Genomic DNA, 27696 nt, shown 5'->3' with positions numbered 1-27696 from the left:
GAGGAAGCAGGGTTGGAGATGCAGCGGTGCTGGGGAGAAGCTGGGCAGCACCAGGGGAGAAGCTGGGCAGCACAGGGGAGAAGCTGGGCAGCACCAGGGCAAGCTGGGCAGCACTGTGCACCTCTTGCTCTGCCTGGGGAGGAGGAGAGCACTCAGAGCCTCCTGCCAGGGGGGGCACCCTGGGGACGATGGCAGTTTCCTGGTGGCTGTAAATGGCAGCAGGGGAGCAGCTGGCAGAGGGGCAGCACTTTCTGAGCCCAGCACCTCTGTCAGGGTCTTGTCCCCATCGTGGTGAGCGTCCTGCTGGGACCATTCTTGCAGGCAGCAAGGGGCGGGGCAGCAGGCAGGGAGCTGGGACAGGGGGTCGAGGCTCTGCCCCCCCCGAGCTCTCCCCCATTCATTCCCCCAGTGCTGTGAGCAACCTGCTCTGCTGAAGGGTGTCCCTGCCCCCGGCAGGGTGGGGGCGAAGGCTATTGGCAGGGAAGAGGCAGGTGAGGGCTGGGGGGGGGACGACGAAGAGGGCCCTGGTGGAGCGAGGAGCCGGAGCATCCCCGGCAGGGCTGGGGGATGGGAGCGGCACAGGCGCGCACACGCACACACGTTACCCACATGCACAGCAGCACCAACAGCCCCTGCCAGCAGCCTGCAATCGCTGGAGCGCTCCGCTCCTCCGCCTCTCCCTCCTCCTCCTTCTCCTCCTTCTTCTTCTCCTCCTCCTCCTCCTCCTCCTCACTGCCCACCGGCCTGCGGCACCCCTGGGCGGCCTCCAGCCCCAGCAGCGCACAGACAATGACTTCATGCGGATTATGCATCTGAAGAAGCCACCAGCTCCCAGCTAGCCGCCGGGGGAGGTCTCCATGTGTTTGGCAGGGAAGCAGCCTCCCGCTCGCCATCCTTTCCCCCCGTTTTTCTCCTGGCCCCCGGCAGCTGCCTCCTCTCCGGCGATGGTCGGCTCCGGTCCCCCGGCGCGGCGCTGAGCGAGGCCCCAGCGCATCCCTGCTCCCACGCCTGCACCAAGGTACCGCCGGGGCTATTTTTATTCCCCTCGCCGCTTTTCCGGTTCGCCGCTGCTGCCGGGCTCGGTGCCTCTCGCAGCCTCTCTGTGCCTTCTGCATCTCCCACTCCCGGTTTCCCAACCCAGCAGCGAGAGAGGTGGAGGGAGGCTCGTCCCAGCCCCGCTCCCCACGTCGCAGCCGCCGTCGCGGAGCAGGACGAGACCGGCTGCCGGTTGGCATCCCTGATTCCTTCCTCTGCTCGTGGATGCGCTGGTGGGTGCCATGTGGGGGGGGGGGGGGGGAAGGGAGAGAGGGGGTGGGGGGGAGGGCTGGATGTGTGGGGGGGGAGCGCAGAGCCCCCAGTTCTGCCGTGCCCACATGTTTCTTGAGCACCTCCAGGGATGGTGACTCCATGCCCGCACCTGTGTGTGCACCTCCAGCTGCCCAGGCTTGGGGGGGTGGGGGGTGAGGGGGAGGTGGCAAGAGCAGGGCACAGCAAAGCATCTGTCCCATGCCAGGGCTGCCAGGTGCCTCCCATCCTCCCTGCACGGCGGCACCGTGGGACAGGCACCGTAGCACCCACGGGCAGGGCGCAGCACCCACGAGGCCTCCGCGGCGCCCAGCACCCACAGGGCTTTCCCTCCTCTGCCGGCAGAGCGAGAGCCCCGGGGGGCCGGCACAGACCATGATGGACCTGAAGGTGGACGAGGAGGAGGTGGACAGCGGGCAGCCGGTGAGCATCCAGGCCTTTGCCAGCAGCTCCACCCTCCATGGGCTCTCTCACATCTTCTCCTACGAGCGGCTGTCGCTGAAGCGCGTGGTCTGGGCACTCTGCTTCCTGGGCTCGCTGGCGCTGCTGGCCCTGGTCTGCACCAACCGCATCCAGTACTACTTCCTCTACCCCCACGTCACCAAGCTGGACGAGGTGGCGGCCACCAGGCTCACCTTCCCCGCCGTCACCTTCTGCAACCTCAACGAGTTCCGCTTCAGCCGGGTCACCAAGAACGACCTGTACCACGCCGGCGAGCTGCTGGCCCTGCTCAACAACAGGTCAGTGCCACCCGCGCCCCAGGGCAGGGCACCGCGCGGCCCCGGCCGGCTGCTGGGGGGGTTGCACTCCGCGGCTGGCACGGGCAGCACCTCCTCAGCCCCCAGCGGGAAGCAGGTCCCCAGTCAGCCGGGCTCCAAGGCTGGCTGTGGCTGCGCCGGGAGCCAGCGGGGTCAGGTCGCTGCTCCCGCTCTGGGCTGCTCTGGATGGAGCCATCCCCCCCCACCCCGGTGCTTCCCACCCCCACGCGTGGCCAGAGCCACTCTGGGGTGGCTGCAAGGTGGAACCAGCACACACTGCTTCAGGACTGTGTCCTGGGTGCTTGGCACACACCGGGGGGGGGAGGGATGCCAGCAGGTGAAGCCACTGAGCATCACCCCCACACCAGGAGCCAAGGTCGGTGCCAGTCCTTGGGCCATGGCACCCTGCAGTGGCAGAGCTCCCGGGCAAGCCCCTTGCCCACCCTCCCCAGTCCATGCCCGTGGCTGCAGCAGCTCTGTGGTGCTGCCAAGCCACTGCCATGAGCCTGCTGCTGGCACCAAGGTGCAGTCCCTGCCCGTCTGCCAAGGGGCTTTGCCGCTGCCTCCCCTCACAGTCCAGGGAGGGCTTTGCAGCCATGAGAGCTGGGGCTGAGACTCAGCACACTCAGACCACATCCTGGCAAAGCCACCATCTGCAGCCATGATGCCACCAAAGGCACCAGGCAGGCAGCTGGGCTGGCCTCAGCCAGGGCTGGCGCTGCAGGAGCAGCTCTGGGCCGAGTGGGACAGGTTTGGTCCTGCCGCTGGGCATCCTCTCCTCCTCACCCATCTTCCTGCCAGCTCTCTCACAGTGCCTCTGAGCCACTTTTGTGCCGTTGGACCCTCTGAAAATGCCACCTGGGGCTTGGCTGAGCAGAAGCAGCTCCTGTGAAGTCCAAGAGAGGGTGGCAGCAGCCACCACCAGCAGGGCCTGACCTCCTGCCTGCTCTTCCCCACTCAGATACGAGATCCCAGACACCCAGACTGCTGATGAGAAGCAGCTGGAGATCCTGCAGGACAAAGCAAACTTCAGGAACTTCAAACCCAAACCTTTCAACATGCTGGAGTTCTACGACCGGGCTGGCCACGACATCAGGGAGATGCTGCTGTCCTGCTTCTTCCGTGGGGAGCAGTGCACCCCAGAAGACTTCAAAGTGGTGAGTGCCCTCCTGGCAGGGCCCCCCCAGGCAAGGGGAAGGTGTTTCAGCCTGGGAAGGACCAGCAGCATCTCCTCCAAGGGGATGCCAGGAGCTGCCCCTCTGGGGTCTGGCGCTCCCCGGGAGCCTGTGCTGCTGGGGGAGGCTTCACAGGGGAGCTCCTGCAGGGGCAGAGCTCCCTGGGGTCACTTCTCAGCCTTGTGCAGGGGTGGGGTGGAAACCCTGAGCTGGCAAGTGCCCCGGAGCGAGGGGGCAGCGGCAGGAGGGCCGGCGGGGGCCTGGGGAAGGCCTGGGGAAGGCAGGTCCCGGTGGCACGGTGCAGCCTGCAGCTCCAGCGTGGTGGCAGCACCTCGTGCTGTGGCATGGGCCCAGCACACAATGAAGCCTTTATCCTGCAGGCTGCCTCTCCCCATCCAGCTGGGAATGAAGCAGAGTTGGCTCTCCGGGGGCTGCCTGTGAGATTCGGCAGCCAGGGAGGCAGCTCCCGAGCTGGCCCCAGCCTGGAGCCTGTGGCTCTGTGCTCTTCAGGCTCCCCACCCTCATGCCCAGCTCTCATGTCTCGTGCCAATGGGGATGAAGCCACTGAGGCACTGTCTGGGCACCCACAGAGCTGCTGCCCAGGCCCCAGAGCCGCTGGGGTAATTCTCATCATCTGCTTTGAGCTCCCTGGCTGGGCTCCTCGCAGGGAGCAGCTCCCTGGTGTCAGCCACCAGGAGGTTTATTTGTTAAATGGAGGCAAGATGCAGCCTGAAGCTGGCTGGATCCTCTCCAGCAGGGCTGCTGAGCAGGGCTGGGTCCCAGCCTGCCTGTGGCCCCCAGCTGCTTTCCACAGGAGGCTCTTCCTGGAGCATGGGTCCCGGGTGTCTGTGCTGAGCATCCTCAGGGATCCTCATCCCACTCCCTGCCTTCATCTGCTGGGGTCCACATATGCTGCTTTCTGCCTCCCCTCCAACCAGCTAAAGCAAAATAGACTTGCAGCTGGGCTGTTATTCCTGCCTGGATTCTTCCTTGCCAGCAGGTTGGGAGGATTTGATGGATTTGATTAGAAGGAGCTGGCTCCGTGCTGGGTTTCTTTTGCTCTCTGGCTTTGCTGGGCAGCCTGGCCCAGGTGCCCACATGTGGGGTGCCTAGGAGCTGCCCTGTCCCCCTCAGCTGTGCAGGGAACCTTTTGTCCTGTCCTTGTGGGGGGGGTCCCAGGGTGCCAGGAAGCTTTGAGAGAGGTTTGGTTTGCTTCGGGGTCATTCCTGCTGCTCGGCTCTGCCCTCAGCCCGTGGCTGCCCAGCGGGAGCTGGGCTCGGTGCTGCTCTGGGCCTGGTGGCATTGGTCAAGGCTGGTGGCTGCTGGGGACCCTCAGCTGCATCCTCATCCCCTCAGCTCCTGCTGCTTCGGTGGGGGTCCAGGGGCTGCATTTTGGGAAGCCCCTGTCGCTGCCCAGGCCCCAGGGATGCCCCAGGCTGGGGCTCCTGCAGCCATCACTGCCCCTCGGCATCTCAGAGGAGGAGGCAGGAGTGGGGCTGACCATGCCCTTCAGCTGGGCACTGAGAGGAGCCTTGCCAGGGGGCATCTGGGGGACTGCCCAGACCCCACAGGCTGGGGGGGAGCTGTCTGTGTGCAGGCAGGGGTGGGGGCGCAGGGCCCCTCACTGAGCCTGTCCCCTTTGCAACCATTTAATTCAGGTGCCTGGCTTGGAGGAGAGCTGGGGGAGAGAGCTGGGGGAGTGAGCTGGGGGTGCTGGGGGGGAGCTCTGGGGGTGCCGGTGGGGAGCTCTGTGTGTGCCGGGGGGGGGCAGCGCCGAGGGTGCCAATGGGGAGCTCTGGGGGCGCCGGTGAGGAGCGCTGGGGGTGTCGGGGGGCAGCGCCTGGGGGGCAGTGCTGGAGGCGCCGGTGGGGAGAGCTGGGGGGTACCAGTGTGCAGCGCCGGGGGTGCCGGTGAGGAGCTCTGGGAGTGCCGGGGGGCAGCGCCGGGGGTGCCGGGGGGGCAGCGCCTGGAGGGCAGTGCTGGGGGTGCCGAGGAGCAGCGCCTGGGGGGCAGCGCCGGAGGTACCGGTGGGCAGCGCCGGGGGTGCCGGTGGGCAGCGCCGGGGGGGCAGCGCAGGGGGTGCCGGTGAGGAGCTCTGGGAGTGCCGGGGGGCAGCGCCGGGGATGCCAGGGGGCAGCGCCGGGGGGGCAGCGCCGGGGGTGCCGGTGAGGAGCTCTGGGAGTGCCGGGGGGCAGCGCCGGGGGTGCCGCGGAGCAGCGCCGGGGCTGAGCGGCCTTGGGGCGATGCTGGCTGCATGCTGATGCCGGCCGGCGCAGGGGGAGCCTCGGCTCTGCCGCCAGCACCGCGGCCGCCGACGTTATCTGTCCCCGGCAGAAGGGAGGGCTCGGGGGGAGCCGCGGCGAATGCAGATGAGGGTCTGCCGTAACCCAAATCTCCTGAGCGACACGGAGGTGCCTCCTGCCCGCCTCCCCCCCTGCCCCCCGCGCTACAGGCTGGTGGGAGAGCATCACCCAGGGGGAAGCAGCAACACAGAGACTCCCTCCCCGAGTTCTGGGAGTGCTGCCCCTGTGCCCCTACCACGGTGCAGCCACCCAGGAGCATCCCGGGGCGGGGGGGGGGGGGCTGGGTCTCTTCTTCCCCCGCTGCCCCCCGGCATCCCCCTGCAGCTAGGACAGGATCCCCCGGCAGGCAGTGTCGTGGGGAAGCCCATCCTGGGCTTTTCTTACCTCCTCCTGCGTCATCACCAGGTCACATCAGGGGGTCCCCTGGCGCTGTCCAGCCCCCTCCATCTCCACCCAGCCCGCCTGAAGCTCCGCAGGGGGGGCTGCTCCCCGGGAGCTGTGTGCAGAAGGCTCCAGGGACAGAGCTGTCTGGGCTTGGATTCCCTTCCAGCAAGGGGAATGAGCCCCCTGAGAAGACCCAGGGCAGGGGGAAGCAGCTGGGCACATCCCAGCGCTGCGCTGGCTCTTCACGGTCCCTGCAGCCCCGCGGAGGTCTCTGGCGCCCAGCGGAGCTGCCCCAACCCCAGCGGTGCAGGAGGGCACACAGCAGGGCACAGCCAGCTGCTCTCCCCAGCCTGGCATGACCTTACAGCCACGGGGAGCAAACATAAGGCTGGAGGGAGCAGGGCCGTGGGCTGGGGCTGTCCCCGGGGCTGTGCTCAGAGCCTCACAGCCGCAGGGCAGCTCGCAGGGCTGGCAGGGGAGCAGCTGCCCGGTGCCCCTTTGCGGGGCAGAGGGATGCCCCTCGCTGCCTCTCCGGGCTGCGCTCATTGGCGGCAGGGATCAATGCCTCGCACTTGCTGCTCCACTATTCATGAGCTGGGGGTGTCGCAGCCCTCCCTGCCGGCATGTGTGGCCCCAGCAGGAGTTTCCTCTCCCTCCCCTGGAGCCCTGCTCGTCCTCCCCCCGCGGAGCCAGCGAGGCTCAGGCTCAGCAGTCCTGTCCCCAGGCTCCAAGCCCCATTCCTTTTCTTCCCATCTCAGGGGAAAAGGAGCAAGCCAGAGGCTAAGCTTCCTCTCCACAGCCTCGTGTGGGCTGTGGGACAGGCACTGGGGCTGCCCCCCATCAGCAAGGCTCAGGAGGTTGTTGTCTCATGCTCATGAAGCCCCTGCCTGGGGGTTGCTGCAGCCGGGGGGGTGGGATGTGAGCCGCCACAAAGTGCAGTTGCAGCTTTCCCTTCCCACGAGCATCAAAGCTGTCCTGGGGGAGAGCCACATCCCCGTCTCCTGTCACCACCCTGCTGCAGGGCTTGGGGCTGGGCGCGGGGGGTGGAGCCGGGGGAGGACTAATCCAGGAGCTGGGAGCCCTGGGGCAGAGCTCATGGGAGGGCCTCGATCGACCGCGGAGGATTTAAGACCTCTGGAGCATTTCCATGAGGCTCCAGGGTTGAGCTGGCACTGGGGAGAATTGAGTTTGACATGGAGATGATGCCACTGCCTTTGCCAGGGGGTTCTGCCTCCTCTCTGCCCTGGGCACAGGGAGTGCAGGGAGGGAGGGCAAGGCAGGGAGCAGGAAAGGGCTGGAGCACCTCCCAGCAAAGCCTGACCACCATCCTCTCTGGGGGAAAGCAGGAGAATGGATCCAGCAGCAGCTCACTGCACTCCCCTGGCACCCCACGACCCCGATGAACCCCACCAGATCCTGCTGTGCCCCCCTGCCCCCCGCCGTGCCCCCTCTAGCCTGCTAACCCCCAAAGCATGACCCTCTGCACCCCCTGAGCTCCCTGCCTAGCTCACAGCCCACCTTGCTCCAGCTGCTGTTGTGTTTTGGGGGGGGTTCAGCTCCTGACACCCCAGGACCACCCAAGCTTTCCCCTCCCTGCCCTTCCTGTGACTCAAACCTGCCCTGCTGCTGGGTGCTGAGCACCTTTGGGAGCTCGGGGGAGGTGTGCCATGAGCCTGCCGCTCTCAACCAGGGCAGGCTGCTGGTTTCCCTCAGCCCCACAGCCCCCCAGCACCCAGCCAGGTGCCCGGCCCGCGGCGCCCCCCCGGGCCCTGCGCGGAGCTGCAGCAGTCACAAGCCCGGGAAGCCTGCGGCGAGCAGAGCTCCCCCACGGCGCAGCGTTAGTGGATAATCACAGAGCTGGAGTGCAAAGCATCTCCAGCGCAGCTGGAGAGCCTGGGCAGGGGAATTATGGATACCCAGATAGTTTCCTGGAGCTTCAGACACTTCATAAACAAACCCCAGGGGCCCAGCTGGCTCTGCAAAAACAACCTGGGCACCGGGGGGGCAAGGAGGGGGCAGAGGCTCTCCACAGCTCCCTGGGAGGAGGTCGGAGTGAGGTGGGGGTTGGTCTCTCCCTTCCCGGTGCCAGGTGATAGGAGGAGAGGAAGGGGCCTCAAGTTGTGCCAGAGGAGACTCAGGTTGGCCATGAGGAAGGATTTCTGCCTTGCCAGGGGGGTCAGGGGGTTGGCAGAGGCTGCCCAGGGAGGTGGTGGAGTCCCCATGCCTGGAGGTGTTCCTGTGGCTGCCCAGGGAGGTGGTGGAGTCCCCATGCCTGGAGGTGTTCCTGTGGCACCTGGTGCCAGGGCTTGGTGGCCAGGGAGGGGTTGGGTTGCTGGTCAGACTTGAGGGTCTTGGAGGCCTTTTCCAGCAGAAACAATTCCTTGATTCTAGGATTCACCAGAGAGCTGTGAGGGTGATGAAGGGACTTGAACATCTCTGCTGTGGACTTAGGGCTGCTGAGTCTGGGGAAGAGAAGGCTGTGACTAGCTGAGGGGTGGGGGTCAGGGTGAAGGTGCCAGGCTCTGGTTGGTGCTGCCCTGTGACAGGACAAGGAGCAAGGGGCACAAGCTGGAGCACAGGAGGCTCCACCTCACCACGAGGAGAAACTTCTTTGCTGTGAGGGTGCTGGAGGCCTGGAGCAGGCTGCCCAGAGAGGCTGTGGAGCCTCTGGAGACTCCAACCCCACCTGGCTGTGTCCCTGTGTGACCTGTCCCGAGTGGGCCTGCTCCAGCAGGGCTGTTGGGCTGCCCTGACTCTGTGATTCTGAGCTGTTGTGGTTCTGTGGCTCCATGATGCTGGCCCCAGCACTGCCATCCCCCCAGCAGCTCCCACCGTGGTGCCCAGCGGAGCTTACACCCCCTGAAGGGCTTCAAGGAAATCACTTTGGAGGGCAGCACCTGAGCCCCCAAACAACTCCTGAGCTGCTGGGGTGCACCCAGCCTTGCCAGGCACTGATTCACCTCTGGCATCCCCACTACTCTCCCCTGGGCAGGGCTGCACCTTCTCCACCTGCACCATCCCCACACTTAGAGTTTCATAGTTTCACTCAGGGTTGGGAGGGACTACAAGGCTCAGCCAGCCCCAACCCCCTGCCATGGGCAGGGACACCCCACACTAGGCCAGGCCTGGCCAGAGCCTCATCCAGCCTGGGCTTAAACACCTCCAGGGACAGAGCCCCAACCACCTCCCTGCACAACCCATCCCAGGGCTTCACCACTCTCATGGGGAAGAACTTCCTCCTCCCCTCCAGCCTCAATCTCCCCACCTCCAGCTTCATTCCATTCCCCCCAGTCCTATCACTGCCTGAGATCCTGAGCAGTCCCTCCCCAGCCTTCCTGCAGCCCCCTGCAGAGCCTGGAAGGCCACAATGAGGTCACCTGGGAGCCTTCTCTTCTGCAGACTGAGCAGCCCCAACTCCTTCAGTCTGTCCTCACAGGAGAGGTGCTCCAGCCCTCTGATCATCCTTGTGGCCCTGCTCTGGACACCTTCCAGCCCCTCCAGATCCCTCTTGTAATAGGGGCTCCAGAACTGGACACAGTGCTCCAGGTGGGGTCTGCCCAGAGCTGAGCAGAGGGGGAGAATCACCTCCCTTGCCCTGCTGGCCACACTTCTCCTGCTGCAGCCCAGGATCTGATTGGCTTTGTGGGCTGCAAGTGCAGACTGAGAGCTCCTGGTGAGCTTTTTGTCCCCCAGCACCCCCAAGGCTCTCTCCTCAGGGCTGCTTTCCAGCCAGTCACTGCCCAGCCTGGATTTGTGCCTGGGATTGCCTCGACCCAGCTGCAGGACCCTGCACTTGATCTTATTGAACTTCATGAGGTTGGCTTGTGCCCAGCTCTCCAGCCTGTCCAGGTCCCTCTGGATGGCCTCCCTTCCCTCCAGCTGTCTGCTGCACCACACAGCTTGGTGTCATCAGCAAACCTGCTGAGGGTGCACTCAATGCCACTATCCATGTCACCCACAAAGATGTTGAACAAGCCTGGTCCCAGGACTGATCCCTGAGGGACTCTGCTTGTCCCTGGCCTCCCCTGGGCCCTGGAGCCATTGACAGCCACTCTCTGGGTGCAGCCATCAAGCCAGTTCCTTATCCATCTAGTGGCCACCCATCACACCCATGTGTCACCAGCCTGGAGACCAGGATGTGCTTCCAGGCAGCTTCAGCCCCCAGCCCCTCTCCTGCTGCCAAACAGCAGCAGCAGCCTCTGCTCTCAGAGGCTGCATCGTTTTCCAGCTGGATGAAGCAAATCCAGGGGGACATGGGCTGCCTGTTGCACAATAATTGGAGGTGATGGAGCAGAGTTGCAGCCAGGCTCAGGACCGTGGCTGCTGCGGGTGGGAGGTCCCGGGGGGGGCAGCCCTGGGCTGGGAGCTTCCAGAGGTGCTCCAGAATCAAAGCCAAGCAAAGCACCCAGAAAGCAGCAGCCAGCAGCTCAGCCCCCGGGCTGGAGACCCTGCAGAGGGTTTGCTCCTCTGCTGCCCTCTTCCCCCAGCTTATCCCTTCCCCGATTCCTGGAATGGGTTGGGGTTGGAAGGGACCTTAAAGACCGCCCAGGGCCAACCCCCTGCCGCGGGCAGGGACCCCTCCCACCAGCCCACGGTGCTCAGGGTCTCCTCCAGCCTGACCCTGAACACCTCCAGGGAGGGAGCAGCCACAACCTCCCTGGGCAACCTGTGCCAGGCTCTCACCACCCTCACTGGAAAGCTTCATCCAAGCTTTTCCTGACGTGGCAACCCCTGGGGGGCAGGCAGGGGGTTTGGGGGTCCCTCAGCTGCCTGTGGCTTCACTCACCTCGTGCTGGACCTCAGACTGGAGATGAGGAAGAAGTTCTTGCCAGTGAGGGTGGTGAGACACTGGCACAGGTTGCCCAGGGAGGCTGTGGCTGCCTCCTCCCTGGGGGTGTTCAAGGCCAGGTTGGGCTGAGGGATGGTTTGGTCCAGGCCAGGATGCTGGTGGCTCTCTCTCTCATGTCCAGGCAGCTGTCAACCAGCACCCCCAGGTCCTTTCCTACCTGGCAGCTCACCTGGAGCCCTTTACACCCCCAGACTCCTTTGGGCACCCAGAGGCGTCACAGGAACCCAAACCCCTCCGTGTGCCCCTGGGTGCCCACGCCAAAAGCTTGAAGCTTCCCAGGTGCACCTCAGGCCATTCCTGCTCCTCCTGAGATGCCTTTACACATAAAGAATCGTTAGCCAATGAATTATTAATTGTTATTAATAAGCTTTAATGGCATCTGTGGCCCCTGAAGGGAGGAGGAAGCTTTCAAGCACTACCCGGCCACAGCGGAGGGGAGGATGCCACAGCTGTGGGTAGGGTTGCTCTGCCCCCCGTGCCCCACAGGTGCTGGCCCCCAGGGCAGCTGCAGGCTGTGGATGCAGCCCCAGACCTCCCCCAGGATGTGGCCTCTTTGCAGGTTGTTCCCCTTGGACCTCCCTTGGGCCTGTACCCAGGACCAGGCTGAGTACCAGCGAGGCACATGGAATGGTTTGGGTTGGAAGAGACCTCAGAGCTCATCCAGCTCCAGCCCCCTGCCGTGGGCAGGGACACCTCCCACCAGCCCAGGGCCTCATCCAGCCTGGCCTGGAACATATCCAGGGAGGGGGCAGCCACAACCTCCCTGGGCAACCTCTGCCAGTGTCTCCCCACCTTCATCCTGTCCCTCCCAGCCCTTGTCCCAAGTCCCTCCCCAGCTCTCCTGGAGCCCCTCCAGGCACTGGAAGGCTGCTCTGAGGTCTCCCTGCAGCCTTCTCTTCTCCAGGTTGCTCTTCCAGCTTGGCTTTGAACACTTCCAGGCTTGGAGCCTCCACAGCTTCTCTGGACAGCCTGTTCCAGTGCCTCACCACCCTCGTGGGGGAGAATTTCCTCCTCGTGTCCCACCTCAGTCTGAAGCCTTCAGGCTTCTTCCAGCCTGAAGCCATCAGCACCTTCCACTCTGCAGCCCCTCTCCAGCTCTGCAGCCCCTCTCCAGCTCTGCAGCCCCTCTCCAGCTCTGCAGCCCCTTCAGGTGCTGGAAGGCTGCTCTAAGGTCTCCTTGGAGCCTGCACATCCCCAGCTGTCTCCTGGCCCCTTTGCCAGCTGTGGGTGTTTCAGATCCTCTCCAGGAAGCCTCCTGGTGCCGTTCCCCTTCTCCCCTGCACCACATCAGGCAGGAAGCAGCTGGAGCAGAGAGGGAGCAGCTCCCCTGAGCATGCAGAGCTGTGCAGGATGGAGAGCTGAGGGAATTAGCTGCCTCAGAGCATTTTGCCTCGGTTTTAATTTATCTCCCTCTCCACAGAGGCTTTTGGGTTGCTGCCGGCAGAGAGTGCGGCCGGAGCCAGGGCTCTCCGGGCAGGAGGCATCGCTGCAGTTCCTGCAACGACCGACACCTGGGGAGCTCCTCCCCGGCACAGCCTCTTAATTATTCATGCAGGCCCTGCCACCGGCAGATCGGAGCCCTTTGCTCGGGGTGGGGTTGGGCTTTTTGAGGGACGATTTGTTCTTTCAGTTCTTTGGCAGCCAGGCTCTTACTGTAAGGATGGAGAGGGGGAACTGGGGAGGGGGGAGGGGATGATGGTGGGTGAGGGGGTAGCAGAGTAGTAATCACAGTATCACTTAGGTTGGAAAGGACCTCGAGGATCATCGAGTCCAACCTATGGGGCAGGGGTGACCTGGGGGGAAGGGGTGAGGGGATAGTGGTGGGGCAGAGGGCATCCCTCCCACCCCATCAGGCAGTTTGAGCTCCTTGCTGCTTCCCCAGCAGCCTCCCAGCCCAGGCCAGCCAGAGGCAGCCCCCAGCCTGTCTCTGGGGCTGTGTAACCTCCCTGCTTGGGTGGGATTAGAGGTGAGAAGTGTGGCCTGAGGCAGGGGAGGCAGCGAGGGAAGCAGGCAGGGACCCAGCTCCTGCGGCCCCTGCCGACAGAAGGCTCAGCTCAGGGCAGCTCAGACCCCTGCCACAAGCTGCCTGAGCTACTGGGAAGGATGTCAGGAGAAACTGCAGCCTGCTGAGGGGTGCTTCATGACCTGCAGGGAGAGCAGCAGGGGAAGTCCCCACAGAACACCCCCAGCAGGGCAGCACTGCACCAGGGACCCCTCTGTGGCACCAGCGGGAAGGGAATCACCCAGGGAGCTCTCAGCATGGCAAACTGCTTTGAGTCTTTAGAGCAGGGCAGGGATTGTCCCCCTGCACTGGGCACTGGGCAGGCCACAGCTGGAATCCTGGGGTCAGTTTTGGACCCTCCCCACTCCAAGGAGGACATTGAGGGGCTGAAGAATGTCCAGAGGAGGACAACAAGGCTGGGGAGCTCTCTGGAGAACAGGGCAGGGGAGCTGGGGGGGGTTCAGCCTGGGGAAGAGGAGGCTGAGGAGAGACCTCATTGCTCTCTACAGCTCCCTGAAAGGAGGCTGGAGCCAGGAGGGGGTTGGGCTCTGCTCCCAAAGAACAAGGGACAGGATAAGAGGCAAGGCCTGAAGTTGCCCCAGGGGGGATTTAAGTTGGACATGAGGAGGAATTTCTCCAGTGAAAGGGATCTCAAAGCCTGGCACAGGCTGCCCAGGGAGGTGGCTGAATCCCCATCAAAGAGGCTGAGATGTGGTGCTGAGGGCCATGGGGCAGCAGCAGCCTTGGTAGAGCTGGAGAAGGGTTGGGCTGGAGGATCTTTAAGGTCTTCTCCAACCAAAGCAGTTCTGCACTTCAGTGCTTCCAGGAGCCTAAGCAGACCCCCAGCAAGAAGGACAAGGTGGCTGTGGGAGCTGTCACGGTGGGTGCCTGACCAAAGGACCGCTCTGACCACCCATGGAGCTGAGGCAGGGCAGGGGGGGTGGTCCCAGGTGAACCCCACCAGGGATCCTGAGGTGGCAAAGCTGCAGGTGGCCTCAGTCCCCAGGGCAGCAGCAGCTCCCAGCTGGGCAGAGCTCAGCAGTGCTGGTCCAGAGAAGCTTTGAAAGATTAATGGAGTTTAAATGGAAGCGTTTGGAGAGGAGATAAGGCTCATCTGATAGGAAATCACATGGAACCAGGGGAGGCAGGGAGGCCCCAGCTCCCTAATGAAGTCCACTTAGGCCTTTACTGCCCATAATGTGCTGCTTATTAACGTCCTGGGCTGCAGGTGCTGGGGCTGCAGCTGATCACCTCGGGCAGGATGGCACCCGGGGCCGGGGCGGGGGGGGGGAGGAGGTACCCAACCCTTCCACCCTCAGCCCCAGCGCTACAGCCAGCCAGGGCAGAGCACACCAACCCTGCCCAGTCCCCCCAGAGAAAGGATCTTTGGTTCCCCCTCCTCTGCCTGAAGCAGGGCTGGGGCTGTGCATCACCCAGCAGCCAGGCAGCGCCGGCGCCCACGGCCGGGGCTGGGCCCCGGGGGCGTAGGGTGGAGAGGGGGCGGAGGTGGGGAACAATACAGAGGCGGGGAGGGGGGGAGGAGAGGAGAGGAGAGAAAACCACAACTCCTTTTTACTCATCAGTTTTTCTGCATTAGAATGTGACGTGCTAATCCACTGTGAAGCGTCTAAGCCGGGGGATAAAGGGCTGGATAACACAGGCTGCGCCCGGCGGGGCTGGCGGAGCCAGCGCAGGCAAGGTGGCAGCATCTGATAAGGGGCGGCAGGATTAGTCCCAGCTGAGATCCCCGGCTGCCCAGGCAATCCCACCGTGCTCGGCTTGCCCCAGTGCTGCCCCCTCTCAGGGTTTGGGAGAGGACCTGGAGCCCTCCCCCCTCCCCCCGAGCCGTCCCAAAGCAGCTCGTCCTGACCCCCCCGACACGAGGAGGATTTGGAGCTGTTGGAGAGGGTCCAGAGGAGGCCACGAAGAGGAGCAGAGGGCTGGAGAATCTCTGCTGTGGGGGACAGGCTGGAGAAGAAAAGGCTCCAGGGAGACCTCAGAGCAGCCTTCCAGTACCTGGAGGGGCTCCAGGAGAGCTGGGGAGGGACTTGGGACAAGGGCTGGGAGTGCCAGGGTGAGGAGCAATGGCTTTGGCCTGGGAGAGGGGAGATGGAGAGTGGAGAGGAGGAAAGAATTCTTGAGAGGGAGGGTGGGGAGAGCCTGGCACAGGCTGCCCAGGGAGGTTGTGGCATCACCACCCCGTCCCCCCGTTGCCCCGCGGCACCTGTGGCCGCGGTGCGGTGCCCATGGTGCTGGGGGGGGGGGGGGGGGTTGCTGCTTGGCCTGGATGCTCTCAAAGGGCTTTCCCAGCCCAAACAACTCCACCACTCCGGGCAGGGTCAGCTCCAAGGCAGGAGTGGGTGCAGGCAGCCCAGCTCAGCCAAGTCCTTGGCAGGGAGGAGCAGCTCCCCGGCGCCGAGCGGAGCAGGTCCAGCTCCCGGGGCTCTTCCCGCGACAGCCTCCCCGGGGCTGGGCTGCCGCTTGCAGGCCTGGGATAAGGGAGCTGGCAATGTTGTTTTCCCCTCGCCTCCTCGGGGATTGGTTTATCTCTATGAATAACTCCATCCCAGCTTTGATCTCCTCTGCCATTAAAGCGTGACAGGCTGTGAAATGTGCTGTTGCTGCCGTCAGATCCCCCTCCCCCTTTTCCCCCCTTCCCTCCCTCCCTCCCTCCCCGCCCGCCGCCTCCGTGCTCCCCCGCTCCAGGGAACCTCCTTTCCCCGGGCCCCTGACAGGCTGCAGAGCAGCGCAAGTGCCCCAGAACTGCGGCCGCATGACGCCGGGCGCCAGGAGAAGCCGCGGTCCTGCCACCCTCCCTCCTTTGCCGAGGCAGGGAGGCGGCCGGCGAGCATCCCGCCCTCAGCCCCCGGTGCCCAGCGGTGGGTCGGGGCGCGGTGGCATCACCCCCAGCACGCGCCGCCAGGGGGGCTGATGGCACAGCTAATTATAGCGACCCCCCCCCCCAGCCCCCTCCCCCGCCAAAGCTTTACCTGAGAGAGGGTAAAAATAACTCCTGGGGAAGGAGGAGTTGGAACCGACCCAAGGGACTCCTCCAGCATCTCCCAAACTCCTGCCACGGAGCAGGGTGGCAGCGTCCTGCCTGCGGGGCAGGGGCACGGCCACAGCCTGTGCCCAGCGGTGGAGTCTGGATGGGCTCCCTCGAGGGCTCGGTGTCACCATCCCTGTCGCGGGTCACCTTCAGCTCAGCTCAAGTGTCAGCTCTGGGACAGGTGGCGGTAACTGGAGCCGGGGCCGTGCTCGTTCCGCAGCCCCGGCCTGGGGTGAGCGCGGTCCCACCAGCTCCCTCCACCAGCTCAGCTGAGCCTGGCAGGTTAATGGCCCCAGCTGATGGAGGGTTTTCATTACAGCATCTCCCTCTCCCTGCTGGAGCTGCTCCCAACAAGACACATTAAACCTTCCCCACACCATGGGGTGGGATCGTTGACACCGCCAGGGAATGGCCCCCAGGGCAGCACTGCTGGCCTGTGAGAGCCCTGCCAGGGCTCAGCCAACCCCTTTGGGCTTCTCTTCCATTTTGCTTCTTCTCTTCCTCCTCCTCCTCCTCTTCTCCCTGCACAGAAATTCCCTGTCCCAGAGCTGGGGAGCACCAAAAATCCACCCCCCCCTGCCAAAAGCATCCTCTAGCACCAGCCTGCCATGTGCTGGCACCCAGCTTGCTCCCACAGGACTAAGCCAGCCCAGTACCCCCAAAGCTCATCCCAGGTGAGGCCCTGCCCATGGTGCAGCTGCAGCTCATCCCAGCAGTCCAGCAGGGTGGGCTTGGAAAGGACCTCTGGAGCTCACCCAGTCCAACCCCCCCCCCCGCTCCAGCAGGGCATCCACAGCAGCATGCCCAGGGGCACCGTGGCCAGGGGGGGTTGGAAGCTCTGCAGAGGAGATGCCACAACCTCTCTGGGCAGCCTGCTCCAGGGCTCTGCCACTCCCCCAGAGTGAAGAAGGTAAAGGGCTGGGATGTAGCCTGGTCCCTAGGGCACAGTGGTTCCCAACCATGCAGTCTGCCTCCCTGGTCCCATTCCCCAGGAGCAGTTTCCAGCTCAGCCTCCCTGGGATGCTCCCCAAAGGCATGACCTTGTTCTCAGCTTTATGAAATTTCATCCAGTGGTGGCTCTGGCTCTGGTCCCCAAGGTCACCCTCCCTCCTCGCTGCTGACAGCATCCCCAGCTCCGTGGCACATCCCAGTGCCCCTCCTAGCCAAGGATCCTATTGGGAATGCTGAGCTTGGGGAGCTCCAGGATGGCTCCTTGAGGGACAATCCAGAGTCAGGGCTCCCCAGTGCACTCCCTGCCCTGTACCCTGCTGGCTGGAACCAGCTGACATCTGTGCCAGTGTCCTGGTTGTGTTTGCTCAGCCAGCTTGGTGGTGCCCACATCCAGGGGCTGGGCTGTGCTTAAGGATTGGGGTCCCCACAGTGCCCAGCAGCCAGCCTGGAGGGCTGGGATGTGCTCCTCACACCCCAGCATCAGGCAGAACCTCCTGTCCAGCTCTTGTGCACCAAAGTGCTGCCAGATTTAGCTGCTCCCTTCCCCTCCCCCGGCTGGTGATGGCAGCCAGAGGGCTCAGTGGGGCTGGAGATTGCTCTGTGGGCAGCTGGGATGGATGTGGTCTGGGGAAGCTTTTCTGAAGCGCTGAGTGCCGGAAAGAAGCAAACCACAAGAAGGGGCTGGGCTGCTGCAGGGCTGCTGCAGGGCTGCTGCAGGGCTGCAGGGAGGAGAGGCCTTTTCATCCAGCAGCCAGCCCAGCTGCCAGCTCCATCCTACCACTCTGCACCAGGGCTGCTTCCCTGGGAACTTCCCAGGACCTCCACCTCAGCACAAAGCCTGGAGGCCATTCCCCGGGAGAGGGTGTGGCTACCTGTGCCCACAGGGACCTGACACCACCAGGCACTGGCAAGGTTCTGCAGGAGGAGTCATCACCTCAAGCCTGGCACTGCCCAAATCCTGCCAAGATCAGTCCTGGATTGGAGGAGGACAGACCTTGCACCACTCGGGGTGCCGCCTTCGTTGGCACAGGGAGATGATCCAGCGGGCACAGGCGCTGCCAGGGCAGGATGGGCACCATGGGCGCTCCGCAGCATCCACCTGCCCTTGCTGGCACCACCTGGGTGGGCACTGCAGCGGGGCAGCGGCACAGGAGCTCTGGGAAAACCTCTGGCTCCAGCTGCCCTGGTGGGGAGCTCAGAGATGCCAGCAGATGGCAGCTCCGCAAGCAGCCTGGCACACGGCGGGGAGGCCTGGCTGCAGCAGCCACTCGGGCTGCCAGGGCCCTGCTGCCCGCGGTCAGGATGGAGCAGCAGTGTGGGCATGCAGCAGGAGGGGTGTCTCGTGTTCCACAGGGCTGGCAGCCCCCCGCCAGGAACCCCCCGGGCAGCCCCAGAAGTCCTATCCCTGGAGGCATCCAAGATCAGACTGGATGCGGCCCCGGGCAGCCTGCTGGAGCCGGGGGGGTGGGTCCCGGCTGACCGCAGGGGGACAGGATGGCTTTTGAGGGTCCCTTCCAGCACGGTGCAGTCTGTGACTGCTCCTGGAGCCGGTGACATCTCTGCTCCGATGACATCTCTGCTCCGGTGACATCTTGGCTCCCTCCTGCCAGCCGCAGCCGGCCGGTCCCGGGGGACCTGGGGAGCCGGCAGAACCGCCCCTGGCTCCTCCTCCCGGCTCCTCATATCCCCTCCTCGCTCCCGAGGAGCAGCCCTCTGCTCCTCTCCCTCGGTCCCGCTCACCTCTCCTGCTCCCTGTCCCTTCTCCCTTTCCCTCCTCTCAACTTGCTCCTTCCTCCTTCCCTGCGCTCCCCCAGCCCCTTTCCCCCACACCCTGAGGAACCAACTCACCGTCAACGACTTCCAAGCTGTGGCAGGACAGGGACCGGGACCCCCACCCCAGAACCGGGATCTCCACGCCAGAACCGGGACCCCCATGCCAGAACTGGGACCCCCACACCAGAACCAGGATCCCCACACCAGAGCCAGGAGCTCCACGCCAGAACTGGGACCCCTGCACCACAACCAGGACCCCCACGCCAGAACCTGGATCCCCACATCAGAGCCAGGAGCTCCACACCAGAGCCAGGAGCTCCACACCAGAGCCAGGACCCCCACGCCAGAGCCAGGAGCTCCACACCAGAGCCAGGAGCCCACATCAGAGCCAGGAGCTCCACGCCAGAACTGGGACCCCTGCACCACAACCAGGACCCCCACGCCAGAACCTGGATCCCCACATCAGAGCCAGGAGCTCCACATCAGAGCCAGGAGCTCCACACCAGAGCCAGGAGCTCCACGCCAGAGCCAGGAGCCCACACCAGAGCCAGGACCCCCACACCAGAGCCAGGACCCCCACACCAGAGCCAGGGGCTCCACGCCAGAGCCAGGAGCTCCACGCCAGAGCCAGGAGCCCACGCCAGAGCCAGGAGCTCCACGCCGCACCTGGGACCCCCCAGCCCCGCGATGCCTCTGCAGATCTTCTGCACCATCTCCTTCTCCAGCGAGGAAGGACCAAGAGATGCTGCAGCCCCCGAGAGGGGAGAGGATGGAGGAGAGGAGTTCCTGCACGGGCAGGAGGAGGAAGGAGAGAAGGAGGAGGAGGAGGAGGAGGGCGCAGGGGCAGCCCCGGATTTCGTGAGCTTTGCCAGCAGCTGCACCCTGCACGGCCTGAGCCACATCTTCGCGGAGGGCAGCCTGGGCGCCCGGCAGGCTCTGTGGGCTTTGGCCTTCCTCCTCTCCCTCTCTCTCTTCCTCTACCAGGTGGCCGACCGCATCGCCTACTACCTGCAGTACCACCACCTCACGCTGCTGCGGGAGGAGGGCAGCCCCCAGATGACCTTCCCCGCGGTCACCATCTGCAACACCAACCCCGCGCGGCTCTCGCAGCTCAGCCGCCGGGACCTGCTCTACCTGGGCCCCCTGCTTGACTACCAGCCCGGCATGGAGCTGGGCTTCACCCCCGCCCAGCCTGGCCCCGGGGGCGAGGAGGAGCCCCTCGATCTCTGGGGCTTCTTTAACCGCACTTGCCACCAGCTGGAGGACATGCTGCTGAGCTGCAGCTACCGCGGCCAGCAGTGTGGCCCCGGGGACTTCGTGGCGGTGAGTAGCCCCCAGGGCGGCCAGGCACAGGGAGAAGCTGCAGCTGGCATCGCGTGGGATCGGGCCCGAGAGGTGCCAGCCCTTGGCAGCTCCCTCGGGGCCGGGCTGGTGTTCCAGCGCCGTCCGCTGGCACCTGGATGCTGGGGCCAGCAGTGGCTGAAGCTGTGCCAGGGGAGGCTGAGGTTGGACACGAGGAGCAATTTCTGTGCTGCAGGAGCGGTCAGGGGCTGGCACTGGCTGCCCAGGCAGGTGGTGGAGTGCTCACCCCTGGAGGTGTTCAGGAAACCTGTGGCCGTGGCAGCTGGGGGGGTGGTTTGGTGGCTGTGCTGCTGCTGGGTTGATGCAGGACTCAATCGATGATCTTGGGAGGACTTTCCCAGGCTAAGCAGTTCTGTGGGGCCTGGCTGGTGGAGCACAGAGAGCAGCCCCAGGGCTGTGCTGGCAGAGCAGGTGCCTGGCACCTCCACCCTGGCGTCGCCACCACCCGTGGGGCACCCTGTGGTCTGTAACCCGCTGGTCTCAGGTGCCCCCTGCCTGGGCTGGCAGCAGTGGCATGGAGACCTGTGGGCTGCTGGAGGGGTTGGCTGGAACAGCTGAGGAGGGATGGGGAGGTGGAGATCCCAACCAGCTCCATCCTTGGAAGGGATGGAGAAGGGCATGGGGAAGGTGCTGGTGCTGGGGCAGGTCTGAGTGCTGCCCTCTCAGGGAGCTGGGGCTGCTGTGGGGCCTGGGGGTCGAGGTGCTGTGAATCTGCCAAGTGTCTTCTCCAAGCCCAAGCCACCCTCCAAGCGCTCCCTGCGCCGCGGTGAGGAAGGCAAAGCTGCACAGCTCCAGCAGGGACGGTCCCGGGGCAGGAGCCTGGGTTTGGTCACACCTCCGGGCTGGGGATGGCTGCTGGGACCCCAGCCTCAGCCCTCGCTGCGGTGCCAGCAGAGGGACCCCCAGCCTCACCCTGTGCTGCGGTGCCAGCAGAGGGACCCCAGCCTCAGCCCTCGCTGCGGTGCCAGCAGAGGGACCCCAGCCTCACCCCTCGCTGCGGTGCCAGCAGAGGGACCCCAGCCTCACCCTGTGCTGCGGTGCCAGCAGAGGGACCCCAGCCTCAGCCCTCGCTGCGGTGCCAGCAGAGGGACCCCAGCCTCACCCCGTGCTGCGGTGCCAGCAGAGGGACCCCAGCCTCACCCCTTGCTGCGGTGCCAGCAGAGGGACCCCAGCCTCACCCCTCGCTGCGGTGCCAGCAGAGGGACCCCAGCCTCACCCCGTGCTGCGGTGCCAGCAGAGGGACCCCAGCCTCACCCCGTGCTGCGGTGCCAGCAGAGGGACCCCAGCCTCAGCCCTCGCTGCGGTGCCAGCAGAGGGACCCCAGCCCTGCCCCACGCTGCGGTGTCAGCACAGGGACCCCAGCCTCACCCTGTGCTGCGGTGCCAGCAGAGGGACCCCAGCCCTGCCCCACGCTGCGGTGTCAGCACAGGGACCCCAGCCTCACCCTGTGCTGCGGTGCCAGCAGAGGGACCCCAGCCTCACCCCTCGCTGCGGTGCCAGCAGAGGGACCCCAGCCTCACCCTGTGCTGCGGTGCCAGCAGAGGGTCCCCAGCCTCAGCCCTCGCTGCGGTGCCAGCAGAGGGTCCCCAGCCTCACCCTGTGCTGCGGTGCCAGCAGAGGGACCCCAGCCTCAGCCCTCGCTGCGGTGTCAGCACAGGGACCCCAGCCTCAGCCCTCGCTGCGGTGTCAGCACAGGGACCCCAGCCTCAGCCCTCGCTGCGGTGCCAGCAGAGGGACCCCAGCCTCAGCCCGCGCCCTCTCCCGCAGGTCTTCACCCGCTACGGGAAGTGCTACACCTTCAACGCCGGGCAGGACGGGAAGCCTCGGCTCATCAGCATGAAGGGAGGCACCGGCAACGGCCTGGAGATCATGCTGGACATCCAGCAGGACGAGTACCTGCCCGTCTGGGGGGAAACAGGTAACCCCCCCCCCCGGCCCAGCAGGTCTCATGAGCCACCAGCAGCTCTTGGGGTGCTCCCCAGCCCCTTCCCAGCTCCCCACCCCACGACTCCTCAGGCTCCCTCCTTCCATTTCTCATCACTTCAGGTCCTTCTCTTTCTTTTTGCCTCCTTGTCTTTGCTCTTCACCATGGCAACTCCCCATCGGTTTAGACAAGCAGCCATCACTTGTTTATAAATAGAGGCACTTGGCTGCTGCTCCCCGGGTGGGGAGCAGGGGGGGGTCAGGGGGGACAAGGACATTGTATAGCAAATGGGTGGATGGAGAGGGGGGGGGTGGGGTGGAGGGATGCAGGGAGGGGTGGGGGGAGGGATGGATGGAGAGATGGAGGGAGGGAGGGAGAGAGGGAGGGAGGGATGGATAGGTGGAGGGAGGGAGAGATGAATGGATGGAGAGAGGGAGGGAGGGATGAGGGGATGGAGGGAGGGAGGGATGGATGGAGGGAGGGAGGGATGGAGGGAGGGATGGATGGGTGGAGGGAGGGAGAGATGGATGGATGGAGGGAGGGAGGGAGGGATGGGTGGAGGGAGGGAGAGATGGATGGATGGAGAGAGGGATGGATGGATGAGTGAAGGGAGAAAGAGATTGAGGGAGGGATGGATGGGTGGAGGGAGGGAGGGATGGATGGGTGGAGGGAGGGAGAGATGAATGGATGGAGAGAGGGAGGGAGGGAGGGATGGGTGGAGGGAGGGAAGGAATGGATGGGTGGAGGGAGAGAGGGATGGAGGGAGGGACATGTGACCAAATGAGTTTGTGCAGGGGATGATGAGGAGGGCAGGAGAAGCTTGGCCCAGCCCTGCCTGGGTGCTCAGGGCCATGCTCTCCCCACCTCTCTCTGCTGCAGACGAGACCTCCTTTGAGGCTGGCATCAAGGTGCAGATCCACAGCCAGGACGAGCCCCCTCTGATCGACCAGCTGGGCTTTGGGGTGGCTCCTGGCTTCCAGACCTTTGTGTCCTGCCAGGAGCAGCGGGTAGGGACCGGGGGGGGGTCTGGGATGCTCCTTCCCACCCGGTGCTGTGGGACACCAAACCCCATCCCCATCCCTCCGTGTCGGGTGGAGAGGGAGACTCAGCCCTGGGGACCACCACAGTGAGGGTGTTTGTGTCACCCCCCCCCCCCCCGACGCTGCTGGGGGCCTTCTCTTCTCACTCCTGGCTCCTGCCCCTCCCCAGCTCATCTACCTGCCGCCCCCCTGGGGGGACTGCAAGGCCGTGGTGGGCGACTCGGAGTTCTACGACACCTACAGCATCACCGCCTGCCGCATCGACTGCGAGACTCGCTACCTGGTGGAGAACTGCAACTGCCGCATGGTGCACATGCCAGGTGAGCCCCAGGCGCGGCCCCCAGCCCCCCGGCCCCCCGCGGGCCCCCCACCAACCCCCGCTTTGTGCCCCCTGCAGGAGATGCCCCCTACTGCACCCCGGAGCAGTACAAGGAGTGCGCGGATCCGGCCCTAGGTGAGGCTGCCCGGCCCCCGGCGGACGCAGCGGCTGGGGGGGTTTGGTCTCTCCTCCTCCTCACCGCCCTCTCCCCCCCCCCCCCCCCCCGCCCAGACTTCCTGGTGGAGAAGGACAATGAGTACTGCGTGTGCGAGATGCCCTGCAACGTCACCCGCTACGGCAAGGAGCTCTCCATGGTGAAGATCCCCAGCAAGGCCTCCGCCAAGTACCTGGCCAAGAAGTACAACAAGTCGGAGCAGTACATCGGGTAAGAGGCGGCACCGGGCTGGCACCGGGCTGGCACCGGGCTGGCACCGGGCTGGAACCGGGCTGGCACCGGGCTGGCACCGGGCTGGCACCGAGCTGGCACCATGCTGGAACCAAGCTGCAACTGGGCTGGCACCGAGCTGGCACCAAGCTGGAACCGGGCTGGCACCGGGCTGGAACCAAGCCGGAACCAAGCTGGAACCGGGCTGGCACCGGGCTGGAACCAAGCTGGAACCAAGCTGCAACTGGGCTGGCACCAGGCTGGCACTGGGCTGGAACCAAGCTGGAACTGAGCTGGCACTGGGCAGGCATTGGGCTGGCATCAGGCTGGCACCAGGCTGGAATCAAACTGGAACTAGGCTGGCACCAGACTGGCACCAGGCTGGCATTGGGCTGGCACTGGGCTGGAACTGAGTTGGCACTGGGCTGGCACTGGGCTGGCACCAGGCTGGCACCAGGCTGGCATCAGGCTGGAACCAAGCTGGCACTGGGCTGGCACTGGACTGGCATTGGGCTGGCACCAGGCTGGAACCAAGCTGGCACCGGGCTGGCAGCAGGCTGGCACCTTGTCCCTCCATCCCAAAGCTCAGCCTGCTGATGCCTCTGTCACAGATCCATGGAATGGGTTGGGCTGGAAGTGACCTTCAAGATCCCCCAGCCCCAACCCCCTGCCATGCCCAGGGACCCCTCCCACCAGCCCCGGGCTGCTCAGGGTCTCATCCAGCCTGGCCTCGAGCACCTCCAGGCAGGGAGCAGCCACAGCCTCCCTGGGCAGCCTGTGCCAGGCTCTGCCAACCCTCACCCTGGAGAATTTCTTCCTCCTCTCCAGCCTCAGAGTCTCCCCCACAGGCTCCAAGCCTTTCCTCCTGTCCTCTCACTCCCCAGGGAGAACATCCTGGTGCTGGACATCTTCTTCGAGGCCCTGAACTATGAGACCATAGAGCAGAAGAAGGCCTACGAGGTGGCTGGGCTGCTGGGTGAGTGCTGGCCCCCGGGGCTGCTGCCATCCCCCGCGGCTCTGCTCCCCAGGCTGTGCCAGGCTGTGCCGGCGGCGCGGACGCAGAGCCAGCCCCCCCCGGCGCCGCCGCCGGGCACCGCCCGCAGCTCTGCCCCCTCTGCCACCAGGCTGTGCCGCCCTGATGGCTTCCCTCTGCCCTGCAGGTGACATTGGGGGGCAGATGGGGCTCTTCATCGGGGCCAGCATCCTCACCGTGCTGGAGCTCTTCGACTACGCCTACGAGGTGAGCGCCTCTGCCCCCCCCCCCCCCGCCCCCCCCCCGGGCTGGCACCGCTGCCCACAGCCCCTCGGAGCGCCACAGCGCTGGGGTGGCACTGGGGGGAGCTGAGCCCTGGGTCCTGCAGGTGATCAAGCACCGGCTGTGCCGGGGGGCCAAGTGCCACAAGAACCACAAGAGGAACAACTCGGACAAGGGCGTCACGCTCAGCATGGACGACGTCAAGCGCCACGTGAGTGCCAGCTGTGCCAGCCGGGGCGGCTGCCGCCCCCCTCCCTGCCGGCTCAGCAGCTGCCCCAGCTGTGCCGAGGGGCGGGAGGGGGTCACCAGTGATCCATCCCCCCCCCTCTGCCCCACAGAATCCCTGTGAGAGCCTGCGGGGGCACCCGGCTGGCATGACCTACGCAGCCAACATCCTACCTCACCACCCGGCCCGGGGCACCTTCGAGGACTTCACCTGCTAACCGACGTCTGGATGTAGAACCTGAGCTACCAAAGCCCTCTGGAGAGCTGCCCCTGCTCCCTGCCGGCGCCAGCGGAGGGACAGACACCTAAGGGGACCTTGCTCCTCGCCGCGGTGGGACACGGACACGAGCGACGGCCTCGGACTTGAGGGGGGGCAGGCGGTGGGGTGGGGTCACGCTGGGACCCCCCACGGCAGCTGCTCCACGCCTGCCCTGCTCGCTCAGAGACTCGAGGAGGCTCCAGCCCGGCCATGCCCTCGGGGCGGGGAGCGACACGCACAGCGGGCAGGGGGCACCGCCCCGCTCCTGCCCTCGGCTCCTCTCAGCCTTTTTAACTCGAAACCCAGAAGCCAAGAAGAAGCAACTGCCCGGCCACAGAGCCTCCATCCACAGCCCTGTCCGTCTGTCTGTCCACTGTCTCCATGCTCATCCTGCTCCAGCCCCTTGGCCAGTGCTTGCTGGGACGGCTGTGCCAGGCAGGAGGGATCAGCCAGGAGCCCCACGGCTGTGCCCGGCAGGAGGGATCGGCCAGGAGCCCCCACGGCTGTGCCCGGCAGGAGGGATCAGCCAGGAGCCCCACGGCTGTGCCCGGCAGGAGGGATCGGCCAGGAGCCCCACGGCTGTGCCAGGCAGGAGGGATCAGCCAGGAGCCCCACGGCTGTGCCAGGCTGGAGGGATCAGCCAGGAGCCCCACGGCTGTGCCCGGCAGGAGGGATCGGCCAGGAGCCCCACGGCTGTGCCAGGCAGGAGGGATCAGCCAGGAGCCCCACGGCTGTGCCAGGCAGGAGGCATTGGCCAGGAGCCCCCACGGCTGTGCCAGGCAGGAGGGATCAGCCAGGAGCCCCACGGCTGTGCCAGGCAGGAGGGATCAGCCAGGAGCCCCACGACTGTGCCAGGCAGGAGGGATCGGCCAGGAGCCCCACGGCTGTGCCAGGCAGGAGGGATCAGCCAGGAGCCCCACGACTGTGCCAGGCAGGAGGGATCAGCCAGGAGCCCCACGGCTGTGCCAGGCAGGAGGGATCAGCCAGGAGCCCCACGGCTGTGCCAGGCAGGAGGGATCAGCCAGGAGCCCCACGACTGTGCCAGGCAGGAGGGATCGGCCAGGAGCCCCACGACTGTGCCGGGCAGGAGGGATCAGCCAGGAGCCCCACGACTGTGCCAGGCAGGAGGGATCAGCCAGGAGCCCCACGGCTGTGCCAGGCAGGCAGAGCAGTGGAGCTGGCAGTCCTGGGAGAGCTTCGCTGTCCCCTGGAACCTTGGTGGCCTGCAGCCCAGCCTGGCCTGGGCACTCCTGGCCACTCCATGGGCACGAAGATAGGGCACTGCCACCTCTCTGAAACGTCTTCCTCGTCGCCCTGGCCGGGTGACAGCGATGCCAGGGCACCCAGCTTGCTGGGTGGCCACAGGCACCAGAGGGGATTTGGTCAGGGGTTGTCACCTTGGCACTGAGGTCCCCAGCGCCCAGGCACGCTCCCTTGCCCATGCCAGCTGTGGGCTCCCTGCCCATCCCTCCTGGGCTCCACACAGCCTGGCTGATGCCAGCCCTGCCCCACAGCCCCTCCTGTCCCCAGGGAGCCTGCAGCTGCCCCTTGCAGAGCCCCCCCCCAAGCAGCCATCCTGGGGAGCAAGGTGGAGAGGAATCTCTGGGCCCCCTTTTGGCTGCGGCCACAGCCTGGCTCAGGCAGGGTCCCCACAGGGGACAGCCCCAGGGCACCACCCTGGGACCCCCAACACCCAGGGGGCTCCCAGGTCGAGGGACACCCCAAGGCCCAGGGTGCTCCGGTCCACGGGACCACAGGCTCCCACCCCACAAACCACCCCCACAGCAGCTGCCCCTGGGCACCACGAAGGCCCTGGGCATCTTTGGGGCACTGCCTGGGGACCACCACTGCTCCTCCCATCGCTGCCCTCCCCCTGGCACACAGAGTCCTGCCCTGGCAGCCAGGCTGTGGCTGGCGCCGGCCGAGCCGCTGCTCCCCGGGGCCCTCGAACGCCGCTCTGGGGTCAGCGGAAATTGGCTCCCCCCAGCCCCTGGCAGCCCCTGGCGGCCCCTGGCAGCCCCTCCCCCAGCCCCCCAGCCCCCCTCCCCATCAAAGCCAGAGCCCCCCCCCCTGCCCCCCCCGGGGCCAAAGTGCTACTTAACCTGCGGAGCTTTTGCAATAAGTCTGTTCGGCAGCGTGGGTTGGGGACTGCAGCTTTGGGGTTTGTTATTGTCATGATGATGATGATGATGATGATGATGAAGAATAGTATTGTTATGATTAATTATTATTATTATTAAGATTATTATTATTATTAATTATTATTATTATTATTTGCTTCCTGACCAAAATTAGGACCTGGGGGTCAGCCCTTTGTACCCAGCAACCACCCAAAGAGGATGGGTCGGCCACGTCCATAAATTTTCTTATGGATTTTC

At 65.4% G+C, this 27696-nt stretch overlaps 1 protein-coding gene across 2 annotated transcripts; it reads left to right on the top strand.

The window, feature by feature from the left end:
- The first annotated feature begins 707 nt into the window (after positions 1-707).
- Positions 708-27696, top strand: ASIC1 (acid sensing ion channel subunit 1). Of its 2 annotated transcripts, XM_068170755.1 has the most exons (12): positions 708-1268; positions 1651-2045; positions 3025-3220; positions 21679-21829; positions 22715-22842; positions 23045-23195; positions 23273-23329; positions 23426-23579; positions 24464-24555; positions 24740-24819; positions 24941-25045; positions 25173-27696. In XM_068170755.1, exons 2-12 carry the CDS (start codon positions 1681-1683, stop codon positions 25275-25277), a joined length of 1584 nt encoding a protein of 527 aa, XP_068026856.1. In that variant the 5' UTR covers positions 708-1268; positions 1651-1680; the 3' UTR covers positions 25278-27696. The 2 variants fall into 2 exon arrangements, with proteins under 2 accessions (XP_068026856.1, XP_068026855.1); XM_068170754.1 differs by lacking the exons at positions 708-1268; positions 1651-2045; positions 3025-3220 and adding an exon at positions 18518-19872.

Source organism: Melanerpes formicivorus, unplaced genomic scaffold (assembly GCF_026170545.1).
Source record: "Melanerpes formicivorus ecotype bairdi unplaced genomic scaffold, bMelFor1.0.p_v2 SCAF_569, whole genome shotgun sequence".
Lineage (NCBI taxonomy): Eukaryota > Metazoa > Chordata > Aves > Piciformes > Picidae > Melanerpes > Melanerpes formicivorus.
This window is presented reverse-complemented; position numbering and strand designations above follow the sequence as displayed.